This window comes from Nannospalax galili, unplaced genomic scaffold, assembly GCF_000622305.1.
Source record: "Nannospalax galili isolate Female #2095 unplaced genomic scaffold, S.galili_v1.0 scaffold102, whole genome shotgun sequence".
In the NCBI taxonomy this organism is placed as follows: domain Eukaryota; kingdom Metazoa; phylum Chordata; class Mammalia; order Rodentia; family Spalacidae; genus Nannospalax; species Nannospalax galili.
In genome coordinates, this window is record NW_008351958.1 from 1,097,984 (window position 1) to 1,112,291 (window position 14,308).

General features: G+C 38.7%; 1 protein-coding gene across 1 annotated transcript in view; it reads left to right on the forward strand.

The window, feature by feature from the left end:
• The first annotated feature begins 721 nt into the window (after positions 1-721).
• The window catches only part of Xkr9 (XK related 9), a 22,819-nt gene continuing 9,232 nt past the window's right edge, over positions 722-14,308 (forward strand). Inside the window, exons 1-2 of the mRNA XM_029553989.1 lie at positions 722-777; positions 13,751-13,974. Of these exons, the coding sequence (XP_029409849.1) occupies positions 13,875-13,974 (100 nt within the window). The 5' untranslated portion in view covers positions 722-777; positions 13,751-13,874. The remainder of the gene's footprint in view (positions 778-13,750; positions 13,975-14,308) is intronic.

Sequence of the window (14,308 nt, forward strand, 5' to 3'; positions counted from 1 at the left end):
GAAATTAGAATTCAGTGCTAAACCAAATGAAGCACTAATAATCATTCTGAAAATTTTTTCTTTTTGTATGTGAGAAGAGGGTAGATAGCCAAGGGCTATATTTGTTCATAATGAAATATACTAAGAGCAATTTTATAATGTCAGTTCTTGGCATTATAATTTATGTAATTGACTTAGTTGTGGACATTTACGTATCTGTTAAGTTTTTCCATGAAGGACAACACGTTTTTGGTATTTTAACTTTAAGCTTTGTGCTTTTTGGAACACTTGTAGTCCAGTGTTTTAGTTATTCATGGTTCAAAGCTGATTTAAAGAAAGAAGGATTAGAAAGTCAGCATTATTTTTTTCTACTTCATTGCTTGCAAGGGGGAGTTTTTACAAGGTGAGTTTACATGTTTAATTGTTAATTTTAAAAGAACAGTTAAAAATTAAAATATCATTTAAAATATTTAAAAATTGTTACATGCTGTTTTTAAAATAGTGCATAGTAATACTGCCATTCCCTTAATGTGGAGATATATAAATTTGTAATTATTTTCACATAGTTGGATTTTCAAAGCTAGAGTTATTAAGGGAATACTACTAAGGTTACCCTTTTGATCACTGACATTGCTATTCTTTAACCCAAATAGACATGGCCTTTTTAAGTATCTGGCTAGTCAGACACAAAGGTACAAAGTTCCTGTGTTTGAAAATAGCACAAAGGTTACTTGCTCCTCACTATTGGTATTTCTATGAGTCATTATCCTGTCAGAATTTTCCAGATTTACTAATACGGTATTTATATTTAATGCAGCATTTTCTTTTAAGAGAAACAGAATGTACAATGAAAACGAAGTTTGCAGGTTTTAAGGAAGCTAAAAGGAAGGTTCTTTAGTCAGTTCTGGAACTGTACATTCTCAATTAGATAAAAAGGAATGGTGTGAAAGTGCTGATAAGTAAATAGATGTATGGAAGCTTTAATGAGCAGTCTTTATGACCAAGAAGAGCTACATAGCTACAACAGGTGAAGAGGGGTCAGCATTACTCTTTGGGGAGTTTCTTTTTTGTGTTAATTTTTACATTAGCATACAAGATAGTCAGTTTCATTATGGTATTTTCATACATGCATGTTATTGTGCTTTGCTCATGTTCACCCTTCTGTTACCCTTTCTGTCCTTCCTCCCTGTTTTCTCTCATCTTGTTCTTCCAACAAGTCCTATTTCTTTTTAATGATTCTTGTATTTCTGTATAGGAGAGAGAATGTGATGCTTGCCTTCCCTCTACCTGCTTACCATCTTTTGTCTCCGTATCTTTCTCATCTTTGACCTCTTCTCCCCCCGGATGGCCCCTTCTACTTTCATGCCACGATGGAAGATTCTGCTTATAAGACAAGACATGTGACATTGTTCTTTCTTAAGTTTGGTTTCTTTTGCTTGTGTCATGGTCTCTAGTTCCATTTGTTTTCCTGCAAATGGCATAATTTCATTCTTTATGGCTGAGTAAAACTCCACTGTTTATACATACATTGTCTTGTGTATATTTTGTGTGTGTTTGTGTATGTGGCACATGTGTACATATGTGTGTGGCTGTGAGCACCTGTACATACATGTGGAGGCCAGAGGAGAATGTTGGATGTTTCTGCTCTACCATTCTCTGTCTTATTCTTTGAGATCAGGTCTCTTATTGAATCTGGACTAGACAGTGGCTAGCAACCTCCAGTGATTCACCTGTCTCTGTTTCACTGAAACCTTGGAATTATAGGCATGCACATGGCCATGCTCAGCTTTTTGTATGGGTGCTAGACTCTGAACAGCAAGTGCTCTTACCTGCTGAGCTATCTTTCCAGTTTCCTACATTTTCTTTTATCCATTCTTCTGTTGATAGACATGTGAACTGATCCCATAACTTGGCTACTGTGAGCAATGCTTCAATAAACATGTGTAGCCCCTCTGTAGTATGCTAGCCTAGAGTCTTTCGGTTACATTTTTAGGAATGGTATAGCTGGATTGTATGGTAGGTCAGTTTTTAAAATTCATCTTAATTTTATGCATATAAGTGTTTTGCCTGCATGTAAATGCACCTGTGTCATGCAATGCCTGCAGAGGCCAGAAAAAAGTGTCAGATCCCCTGGAACTGGAGTTATGGACAGTTGTTAACTGCCATATGGGTGCTGGGAACTGAACCTACGTCCTCTGAAAGAGCAGCTAGTGCTCTTAACTGCTGAACCATCTCTCTAGCCCCAATTATTAATTTTTTGAGGAGTCTCTACATTGATTTCCATAGTGGTTCCAGTGATTTAATTCTGTGCAGAGTCTGTCGTGTTCATTTTTCCTAGTACCCTCATTTTCATTTTCCTGTTTCCTTCCATTCTGACTGGGTGAGATGAAATCTCAGTGAGTTTTGAGTTGCATTTCTCTGAAGGCTAAGGAGGTTGAACATATTTTCATATATTTATTGGCACATTGTACTTCTGTAGTTCTTTTGAAAACTGTTTAATCAATACATTTGCCCATTTATTGATTACATGATTTATTGGTTTTGTATTTACTTATCTGAATTCTTCATAGGTTCTCAGATATTTTCTAGTTATTAGTTTCCTATCAGATCAATAGCTGGCAAGATTGTCTCCATTCTGCAGGCTGTGTTTTCACTCTTGTAATTATTTCATTTATAGTACTGAAGCTTTTAACCTCCTGAGGTCCTGTTTATAAATTCTTGCTATTTGTGTCTTTTTCAGAAAGTCCTTGCACATACCTATGCACTTAAGGGTTTTCTCTATGTTTTTATTTAGTAATGTTAAAGTTTCAGGTCTTACATTAATGTCTTTGAATTGATTTTTGATAGGGAAAAAGATAAAGATCTCATTTTAGTCTTCTACTCAGTTGGATACCCAGCTTTCTCACCAACTGTTGAAGAGGTTCTTTTCTCCAGTATCAGTGCCTTTGTCAGGATTTAGATGGCTATAGCTGTGCTGGTTTATTTCTGATCTTCTACTCTTATTCCATTGGTTTTTGTGTCTACTTTTGTGCCAGCCAGTACCACTACTGTTTTTGTTACTATGCTTCTATAGTGTAATTTGAAATTAGCTCTTGTGATTACAGCATCTCTGTTTCTGCTCAGGATTGCTTTGGCTATTTAGGGTCTTTGTGCTTTCATAAGAATTGAGGATTGTTTTTCTATTCTATGAAAAATGCCATTGGAATTTTTATGGGTATTGTTTAAAGTTAAAGGATTTGTAATTTGAAATTATAAAATTCTGGGTTTCTGTATATATATGTTGTAATTCTAGCTTTTTTTTTGTCTTTTTGAGACAGGGTCTCCTTGTAGCTCCAGCTGGCCTGGAACTTACTATGCAGATCAGGCTGTCCTCGAACCTACAAAGATCTGCCTACCTCTGCTTTCCAAGTGCTGCAATTAAAGCTATGTGCCATCACACCCAGCTATAATTCTAGCTTTGAAAATCCTATATATTTTTGCATCAAGGGAGAAAGAAAGGCTTTATTTTGGCTTATATTTCCAGATGCGGAAGACTCGGTGACAGGCAAAGAAGGCATGGCAATAGGAACAGGAAGCTGACTAATCACATTTCATCCAAACACAGGAAGCAGAGAGACTAGCAAGTAGGGGCAGGCTTTTATAGTAACATACTTCCCCCAGTGAGGCTCCACCTCCTCAAGGTTCTATAACCTCCCCAACTAGAGCCACCAACTGGGGACCAAGTGCTCAGACACATGAGCTTATGAGGGGCATTTAACATTCTCACTATGACAGCAGACCATTGAAACAAATAGTGAGAAGTAAGCAAAAATTAGAACAGTTAATAAAACCCAAATGGTTGTCTAGGCTAAGTATTGAATACTTGAGATTTGCTGAATTGTGGACTCATTTCCTAAAAAATAAATAGATTTTATACTCACTGATGGAAGACAAGTGGTTTGACTGAGAAATATTCCCATAGGCTCATGTACTTGGGCACTTGGTCCCCAGTTGGTGGCACTGTTTTGGGAGGCTATGGAACCTTTAGGAGGTGGAGCCTTGCTGGAAGAAGTTAGTTGCTGGGGGCGGGCTTTGAAGGTTTCTAGCCTGGACCCACTTCCTGCTCTCTGTCTCTGCTTCCTTTGTGTGGATGGGAATGCGGCCAGTTCTTTCTGCTGCTGCCACCATGCCTTCCCACCATTATGGATTCTCCCTCTGTGTGTTAGTCACTTTTCTGTTGCTGTGATACAATCACTGACCAAAACAGTGGCTGGAGCAGGCACAGCAGAGGTTAAGCTCTCATGTCTTCAAGCTGGCACAGGAAACACGAGAGTGACTGGAGATCCATCAAGGCTTAAGAATTCTCTAAGCCAGCTCCCAGTGATGTGCTTCCTCTAGGATAGCCACACCTTCTAAGACATCCCAAAACAGTGCTACTAACTGGGGACAAAATGTCCAAATACTTGGAGCCTAGGGGGCGCATTTTCATTCAAACCACCACACTCTGGAACTGTGAGTCAAATGAACTCTTTTTCTTTAAGTTGCTTTTGGTCATAGTATTTTATCGCAGCAACAGAAAAGTAACTAATACAACAAAGAATATCCACATGAATTATTTAAGTGTCTGTGCCTACTGCTATTAAGAATGCTGTGTATCAAAAAGGAGTTGGGCCATTATTAACAGTTGATTCTTATATCATTATGACATGCCTTCCTTGTCTCTGTTAATACCGCTAGTCTTTTGTCTGGGATATTCGTCCAGCCATATCAACTTTTTTGTGTTTTCCTTTCAAATTATCTGTGCCTTTATGTATAAAGAAAATGTTTTGCTAGTCACATAAAGTCATATCTTTTTAAAATCCAATTTGACAACTTCTTTTAAGTAGGGTGTTTAATCTATTTTTAATTAATGTAATTATTGATATGGTTTTCTTCTGGCTTACCTTATTTCTGATGAGAAATCAGCCAACATTTTCATTATTTCCCTGTGGAGATGTCTTCTTTCTATATAGTTGACTTAGTAGTTAAGAATGATGTGCCTCTGCATGACTTGTTTGTGTTATTTATGTCTGGGCTCATTAAACTTTTTGAATCCATTTCTGATAATGAGGAAAATGCATTTCTCACCAATATTTTGTCAAATAGATTTTCCTGTTCTATTCTCTTTTTCTTTATGAACTTTAATTATACATATTTTTTGAAGTTTAGCTCATATTCTCCCACATTTTTTCAATGGGCATTAGTTTGATTTTTATTGAGCTATTATCTTAGTTTGCTGAGGCCTTTATAACTTTACAAAAAAGAAATTTATTTCTTATAGTTATAGAGACTGGACATCTAAGACCAAGGTCCTGGTAGATTAATGTCTAGGGAGGACCTGCATTCTAGTTCTTAGGAGCTGCCTTCTCATTGTCTTGTTGGTGAGAGGGTGAGGTACTCTCTGGGGCCTCACTTACAGGCACAAATCCCATTCATCACAATGAAGATTAGGTTTCAGTATATGAATTTGGGGGAACAAAAATATTCAATCTATAGTTCCAAATTTTAAGTTCAACAAATTACTTGGTTTTGGTCAGTTTGTTATAATTCCACTCAATTAATTTATTGATTAATTTGTATATTTTATGTTTTAAGATTCCATTTACTCCATTTCAGTTTTCATGCCGTCCTTTCCTGACGTTTCTGATCTTTCACTCATTATATCATGTTTTCCATAGATTCATTACTATATTTATCATGACTATTTTAAAGTTTTTGTGTATAGCTGGGCATGGTGGTGCACACCTTTAATCCCAACACTTGGGAGACGAGGCAGGTGACTGTGAGATTAAGGCCAGCCTGGTCTATATAGGGAGTTCCAGACCTGCTGGGGCCACAGGGAGGCCCTATCTCAAACAAATCAAAACAAGCGAACAAAAAATAATGCTTTTGTTTGCTAATTTTAACATCAGGGCTACGTATAATTCCATTTGTATTAGCTGATATGTTTCTCTTAACTATTATATTTATTTTTCCTCTTTATTATGAGTCATATTTTCTTGTTTACTTGAATGTCAGGTAATTTGTGTTGTGAATATTACAAGATAGGTGACTGATGCTTTGTAAAGATATTACTTCTTTCATATGATGAAGACAAAGTAGACAGCCAAATTACTGGCAAACTACCTTGATATTTTACAGAAGCTCAGTTGAGGCTTAGATAGGGAAAGTCTTTTTTGCTTTCAGCCTGTGATAAAATCTCTTAGCTTTGAAATGTAGTTTATACTCCTTCATTGTGACACTTTGGGAGATTCAGGGAGAATTTCTGAGATATTTGCCAAGCTCTTTAAATTTGGTGAGATTCAGATTCTAAATTCTTACCTGTAGCAGATGGCTGGTGAAATCTCTGGTGGCTCCTTCCACTTTAAAAAAATATTTTATTCTTTTTATGTGTATGAGTGTATTGCCTGCATGCATGTTAGTGCATCCATGTTGTGCAATACCTGTGGAGGTCAGAAGAGGCTGTCAGATCCCCTGGAACTAGAGTTACAGGCAGTTGTTAGCTGCCATGTGGGTGCTGGGATTCGAACCTGGATCCTCTGCAAGAGCAGTCAGTGCTCTTAACCACTGAGCCATCCCTCTAGCCCCTCCTTCCACTCCTCCCCTTCCTATTTTCTGTTTCTGGAAGTCTCACCCCATGTATGCATAGCAGGGGAATGGCCAAGAAAGTGAGGGAACTGTGTGTAGATTTCTGGTTTGTCTACCTCATGGCTTCCTTTTGTTCTAAAATCCTCTGAATTCCTAACTGCTTTGCTAGGCTCAGTCCTCTCTTTAGCCAGGGAGATTATGGCCAGTGTTGGAACTGTCTCTACTTCATGCCACTTGAACTGTGGGATGCTTCAGAGGGAAAGAAAAGCACATTTGCACCTCACACACCTGCTTTACTTCCTGGTTCTCCTGGTTCTCTCTCTCTCTCTCTCTCTCTCTCTCTCTCTCTCTCTCTCTCCCTCCCTCCCTCCCTCCCGCCACACTGAATTTGTTAGTAGGAAGATTTGCCTGATAACAGTAATTCGTTACTGTAAAATAGAACCTTTAAATTTTTCAAAATCTCAAGTAAAAGACTATATGGAGATAAATTATGCTGAGTAAGTATCTTCTGTTTATTTTTCTTGGGATTATTGACCATTTGTTTCATAAAGCTGAAACTATTTTCTATCAATTAGGAAATTATATTTCAATCTTCAACAAGCTACTGAGGGTTAGAATGGCGATTAGCTCTGTTTCCAGATGAAGAAACTAAACCACAGGGAGATGAAGTTAGAAATGGTAGAATCTAGACTTGAATTGAGACAGTTTGACATTGTTAGAGTTTATATCTGTCTTAGTTTCTTTTCCTGTTACTGTGATAAAAATACTCTGACAAAAGCATTTAAAGCAGAAAGGGTTTATTTTGGCTCAGATGTCAAGGTATAACCCACCATGGTGGGGAAGTCAAGGTAGTAGGTCACATTGTATCCGCAGTCAGGAACAGAAAGCAATAATACAGGCTAGTGCTCAGCTACATTTCACCTTTGATTGTTTGGTTTTTTGAGACAGGGCCTCCCTGTAGTCCCAGCTGACCTGGCACTTGCTATAAAGACCAGGCTGGAGCATTAATCTCACAGAGATCCACCTGCCTCTGCCTCCTGAGTGCTGGCACTAAAGGCATGCGCCACCATGCCCAACTCTTTTCTCCATATAGTCCAGCATCCCCTTGCCTGCAGTTAATATGAATCTTCCTACCTCAATTAATCAAATCACAGTCCCATGTGGGGGGCATACCAAGGTGTGCATCTCCCAGGTGATTCTAGATTGTCAAGTTAACTAGCCATCAAAGGATCTGTCTCTGTCTCTCTCTGTCTCTCCCTCTGTCTCTCTCTCTAAGGATCCTTCTGCCTCAGCCTCCTAGGTAGCTAGCTATATGTCCATGCCATCACATGTGGCTGTGTATACTCTTAAGTACTGTGCTCTGCTTCCTCTCCTAGTATGTGCTTCCTGTACTAATTATACTCCATGTGTACCTGTTAATATTTATGAAATTTCCATATTTTCAATACTATTTAACCTGTTGGTTTATAAGCCACTCTGAGTCTAGAAATCAGATAGTCCCTGCTATGCTGCATACCCAGAACAGACTCAAGTGCAGCTTTCCCTTACCAATAAGTCCTAGCCAGTGTCATGTTTTCCTTCCAGAAGTTAAGAGTACTGGCTGCTCTTACAGAGGACCCAGGCTCAGTTCCCAGCACCCACATGGAGGCTCACAACCATCTGTAACTCCAGTTCTAAGGGACCTCTCCTGAACTCTGTGGGCACCAGGCATACACATGGTGCATATATACACATGCAGGCCAAACACTCATACACATAAATAAAATAAATGAAAAATACCTTGAGTTTAGGAAGTTCCAGGAATATTGAGCCGTGAACACAGGGGCCTTATAAGTCGGGAGAATTAGCATGCAAGCACACTGGAACTTGTAGGAGAAGATGCAAACATAATAGCATGTATGAGAGGCAGGCTGGAGAGCCTTGCAAGATGTGATAAGAATTTCAGGATTTAGGCTAATTATGATGGAAAGTATTGGAACACTTTGATCAGAAAAATGGCATTTAAAGGAGAACTGCATTTAAAGTGTTCAGTCTAGGTGCTGTGAAGAGAATAGGCTGTATGAGGAACAAGAACAGAATCAGGGACTGACAAGATGGTGCAGCAGGAAAAGATGCTTGCCACCAAGCCTGATATCGTGAGTTTCAGTCCCCAAAAACATATGGTGGGAAGAAGGAACCCACTCCCCTGAGTTGTCCTCTGACCTGTGTATGTGTGCTCTGGTGCCCTTCCAAAAACAGAGTAGAGTCAGAAAGAAGACTATGAGGCTAGTAAGATACTCAAGGTCAGGACTGCCTGCTTAACCTGGTAGGGTGTGGGGGTTGCATCAGAAGTGGTATAAAGTACTTAGAATGTGGATGTATTTTATGTTAGAACCCAGGAAACTTGTGAGTATGAGAAACTTTTACAGGGTATGAACACTTCTCAAGGTTTTGGTCTAAGCATCACAGTGAATGTTGGCACTATTTACTGAAATGCTAACGGAGGGAGTAGGTTAGAATTGGACATGTTGCATGTGTGTATACACACACACACATACACACACCCCACTGCTATTATTTTAAAAAAATATTTATTTTTATTTTATGTGTATGAGTGTACTGCCTGCATATATGTGAGCACACCCATGTCATGCAATACCCATGGAGGTCAGAAGAGGGCATTGGATCCCCTGGAACCGTAGTTATGGACAATTGTTAGCCGCCATGTGGGTGCTGGGATTTGACCCCAGGTCCTCTGTAAGAGCAGTCAGTGCTCTTAACCACTAAGCCATCTCTCCAGCTCTCCCACTGCCATGATTTTATGTGTGAAAGAACTGAGGGCAGATAAGGAGTTCTGGTAAGCTTTGAGGTGACCTTAGTTACCTTAGTCCTGGTCTTAGATTGCTTCTAAGTAAGTGCTAAGTTTTTTATTAATGATTTGATTTATATGACGATAGCTGATGCTTATCTAAAAATTCTTTCAGAAGAAGGGCCTGAGCAGGGGTGTTTTAAATCTTTGAGGCTTTTATGTATTTTAATTTAGTATGACAATGCTCAAAGAGACTAATACCTTATAGTCATTATTTGCCAAGTTATGCTTAAAGATTCAATCTCCTCTTCAATCTTCACATTCTTTTTTTTTTTTTTTTTTTCTGACAGGGTCTCCCTAGTCCCAGCCCACCTGGAAGTCACTATGTGGACCAGGCTGGCCTCAGTTTCACAGAGATCTTCCCGCCTCTGCCTCCTGAGGGCTGAAATTAATGGCATGTGCCACCACACCTGGCTTTCAATCTTCACACACTTAAAAATTTATTTTAATTGAATTTTTGTGTATTTCATACAGAAAATGATCTTTATACCCTCTTCCCCTTCGGTACCCCTTCCCCCCAAGTTCATACCTTCTGTCATTTGTGTTATGGTCTATCATGTAAAGTTAGTGTCCCCAGATGTCCCTCAGTGCAAGTTCATCCACTGGGATCTAGTCAGTCTATCAAGAGTCCCCCCCCCTTTAAGAAGATCAGCTCATTCTCACCCAGTGGCAACCAGCTGCCAATAATTCTTTGACGAAGATTGGGGCCTACTCTTTATTCCCACAGCTGTGTTTTTGTCTGCTTAAGTTTGCTTGGGTCTTGTGAATGCTGACACCATTGCTGTGGGTTCATATTTCCATGGTCCTGCATCTCCTTTCTGGCCCTTACAGTCTTTCTGCCCCTGCTTTCACATTGATCCCTGAGCCCTGGGTGGGTGAAGTTTAATGTAGGAGTCCGGTACAAAGACACACACACTCTGCAGATTCTTATTCTTTGAGTTTTGACCATTTGTGACCTTTTGCATTCCTGGCTCTCTGATGCATGAGGGAACTTCATTGATGAGAATTGAAAGATGCATTAGTGTTCTCTTCATCCCTTGTTCAATGTCTGTGAGCCTTAGTTGTTGAGGTTGCATCCTAGATGTGCCACTTAGACTTGGGCAATTCACAGACAATCTCTGTGTGTGACGAGTTGTGAAACTCTGTAACTATCTCTGTCTTTTGAAAAAGAAGCTTCTTTGATAGGTAGTGACCAGGATACTTGTCTGTAGATTTAAGGATCCATATTACATTTGTCTAGGGATGTGACAGCCTTGGAGTTTTCTTAAGATCTGTGACCTCTCCAACTATGTGTATTTGCCTAGGTTTATAGTCCAGATATGAGTTTCCTCCCATTGAGTGGGCTTTAAGTCCAATTAGGTAGCTGTTGATTTCCCCTAAGATAAAAGTGCCACTGCTATACCAATGTCATTTGCTGTGCTGGTCATTGATATGTTTTTTTGGTCTTGAAGCTGGGGTTGGACCATCAATTGATGTTCTCCCCTAGCAGCTTGCATGGTACTCTCCAAAGCTACGAGAGCTAGCCTTCAGGGGAGGTGGCTTCCAGGTCAGGCCCAGTGCCATTGCTCTGAATCCTGTGTCCAAAGTATGACTTGTCTTCAGCAATAGGGTCTTACTATCAACTTCTGGGAGGCAAATCAAGGACTGTGGCAATAGCCTGTGTAATTTTTGGAGTCTCTGGCCAACAATTCAAAGGAAGGTTTCTCCTGTCTGGTACTGTTTCTTGTTATGTAGCCTTCATTTATACTCACGGACTCATGTAGATATATTGTATGTGTAGCTTTTCAGTAGGTTTTTGGACTAGTACAATTCCCTTTGGTTTTTTATACTAGCTAGGCACTATTCATGTTTCCTCTTTCTCTCCTTGTCTTATTCTCCCTCCCTACTCTCCCAATTTAAAATTTCCCCATTTTCCTCATTTCTCCCTTGATAATTTTTGTCTGCTGTGGTCCCACCTCTCTTGAGCTCCTTCTTATCCTTTATTCCCATAGTTCCTTGTATAGCCCTCCGTCTCCCCCTTCCATTTAACTACCCACTTTTTACACATTTCTCCCTTAGTAATGCCTGTCTCCTACTATTCTTCTCTCCCAGGTTCCTTCTTTCCCTTTACCTCCCTGGTTCCCTTCCATTTTTCTGGTTCCTGCAGTTACATCAGGATATGTATTCACTTATAAGGATTGGGTGCTAGGATCCACAAATGAGGGAGAACCTATGTCTTTTCTTTTTCTGAGTCTGTGTTACTTCACTTAGTATAACAGTTTCTAGATCCATCCATTTACCTGAAAGTTTCATTTTTTCATCTTTCTTTACTGCTGAGTAGAACTCCATTGTGTAAATGTACTACATTTTCGTTAACTGCTCATTAGCTGAGGGGCACTTAGGTTGCTTCCATCTCTTAGCTATTGTGAAAAGAGCAGCAACAAACATGGTTATGCAAGTATCTCTGCAGTATGATGAGTACTTTGGGTATATGCCAAAGAGTGGTATAACCAGGTCATATGGTAGGTTCATTTTTAGTTTTTTAAGGGTTCTCCACATTTTTTTCCATAGGGATTGCACAAGTTTGCAGTCCCACCAGCAGTGAATGAGCATCCCCCTGTCTCCACATCCTCAGCAACATTTGGTATCAACTCTTCTTCTGATCTTAGCCAGTCTCATGGGGGTAAGATGAAATCTTAAGGTGGTTTTAATTTGTATTTCTCTAATTACTAATGATATTGAAAACTTTTAAGGTGTTTCTTAACCATCTTTAATTCTTCTTTTGAGAACTCTCTGTTTAGATCTTTAGCCCATCTTTTCGTTGGGTCATTTGGTTTCTTGATTCTTTGTTTTATTTTTTTGAGTTCTTTATATATTCTGGATGTTAAACCTCTGTCAGATGTGTCACTGGTGAAGATTTTTTCCCATTCTGTGGATTTTCTCTTCACTTTTTTTCATTGTTTCTTTTGCTGTACAGTAGCTTTTCAGTTTAATGAAGTCCCACTTGTTGATTGCTGACCTTAATTCCTGAGCGACCGCTGTCTGATTTAGAAAGTCCTTTCCTACACCTATATCTTGTAGGTTACTGCCAATGTTTTCTTCTAACATTGTTTAACTCTGTTTCTGAGTTTTGAGTTTCATATTGAGGCCTTTGGTCCATTTGACTCTTGTGCATGGTGAAAAATAAGGATCTAGTTTCATTCTTCTACAGGTGGAGATCCACTTTTCCAGCACCATTTGTTGAAGATGCTGTCCTTCCTCCATTGTATGTTCTTGGCACCTTTCTCAAATATCAGGTGGCTGAAATTGTGTTTATTCATGTTTGGGTCTTCAATTATGTTCCCTTGATCTATGTGTCTATTTTTGTGCCAGTAACATGCTGTGTTTATGACTATAGCTCTGCAATGTAGTTTGAGATTTGGTATAGTAATCCCCCCCTCCCCAGCATTTCTGTTTGTGTTCTGTGTTGCTTTAGCTATCCAGGGTCTTTTGTGTTTCCACATGAATTTAAGGATGGCTTTTTCTATTTCTCTGAAGTATGTCATGGGGATTTTGATTGGGATTGCATTTCTTCACATTTTTAAGGGAGTTTGTGTTATATTTAAGACAAATTTCATAAACGTAAAGTTATAACTCATCTTTTGGAATGTAGTGGTAAAGGCTCAGAATTGTAGGATCTGGGTTTGGACCTTACATCTGCCCTTTCTTCTCTGTATAAGTGTCAGTGGATCATTTTACCTTTTCAATTTCACCCAGCTGTGAAATGAAAATGACACCTAATCATCTCATAATTATTGTAAAGATGAGGTATGATCCTGTATGTATAATAGATCTACTATGTAACTAGCACATCAAACATGCATTAAAAATTTATGAGGTCTGAATCTGAATAAAGCCATCAAGAAGTGATCGTAAGACATCTATCTACACCAGAGTATAAAAATGATTTTTGTGCTTAAACATATATTGCAGTTTTCAAAATTATATATTAGTATACACATCATAGAAATACACAAGAGCACAGAGTCCCTGATCAATAGGTGCTAAATAACAGTAAGAGAAGAGTAAGAAGGCCTATGGTGCTATTATACAGTAGAAAAACTATATCGCTAAAAATAATGCATATTTCAGAAATCTAGAAGGACTTCGTATACTTTCACTATAAAAAAATAATAAATATATGAGGTTCTAGACATGTTTAACCGAATTTAAACACAATATATGTATGTATTAAACATCTATAGTACCTTATAAATTTGCATAATTTTATGTTTTATGGTTTAAAATAAATGTCTAAAAACATATGACTGAAGAGAAATGTTGATGTTTCCTTTATAGGTATTGGTTTGCTTTGAGAAATGGTTTCTATGTGGTCTTCAAACATAGCAACAAGGCAAATAACTTCACGGAGGAGCAAACGGATCCACATAAAGCAGCTATAGATACAGCGACCGACTTGAGCATGCTCAGGCTGTTTGAGACCTACCTGGAAGGCTGCCCACAGTTTGTTCTTCAGCTCTTCATCTTGCTGGAGCACGGCCAAGCTCTAAATTTGAGTCAGTGTAAGTCTCGCTCAACACCTCAGGCTAGATGTAAGCCACTGACATCTTACATCCTAACTGTGTAAATCTCAGGCAAGCTTTAGAATATTTTAATTTGTAAAAGAAATTTTCTGAAGAGAAAGTTCAGTAACACGGTTCAAATATCAAAAAGGGTGTAAAAGTACAGTCTCTTTTCTGTTCTTCATGTTCCTTCCCTCATCTGTCCAGAAAGGAAAATTACTATCAGTAATTTGATGATTCTTTCAGAGAGCTTTGTAAAAAGCGTGTGCTATGCTTTCTTTTTTCCTTAAGGCAAAAAAAAAAAAAAAAAAAAAAAACAAAAAGAACACAATCG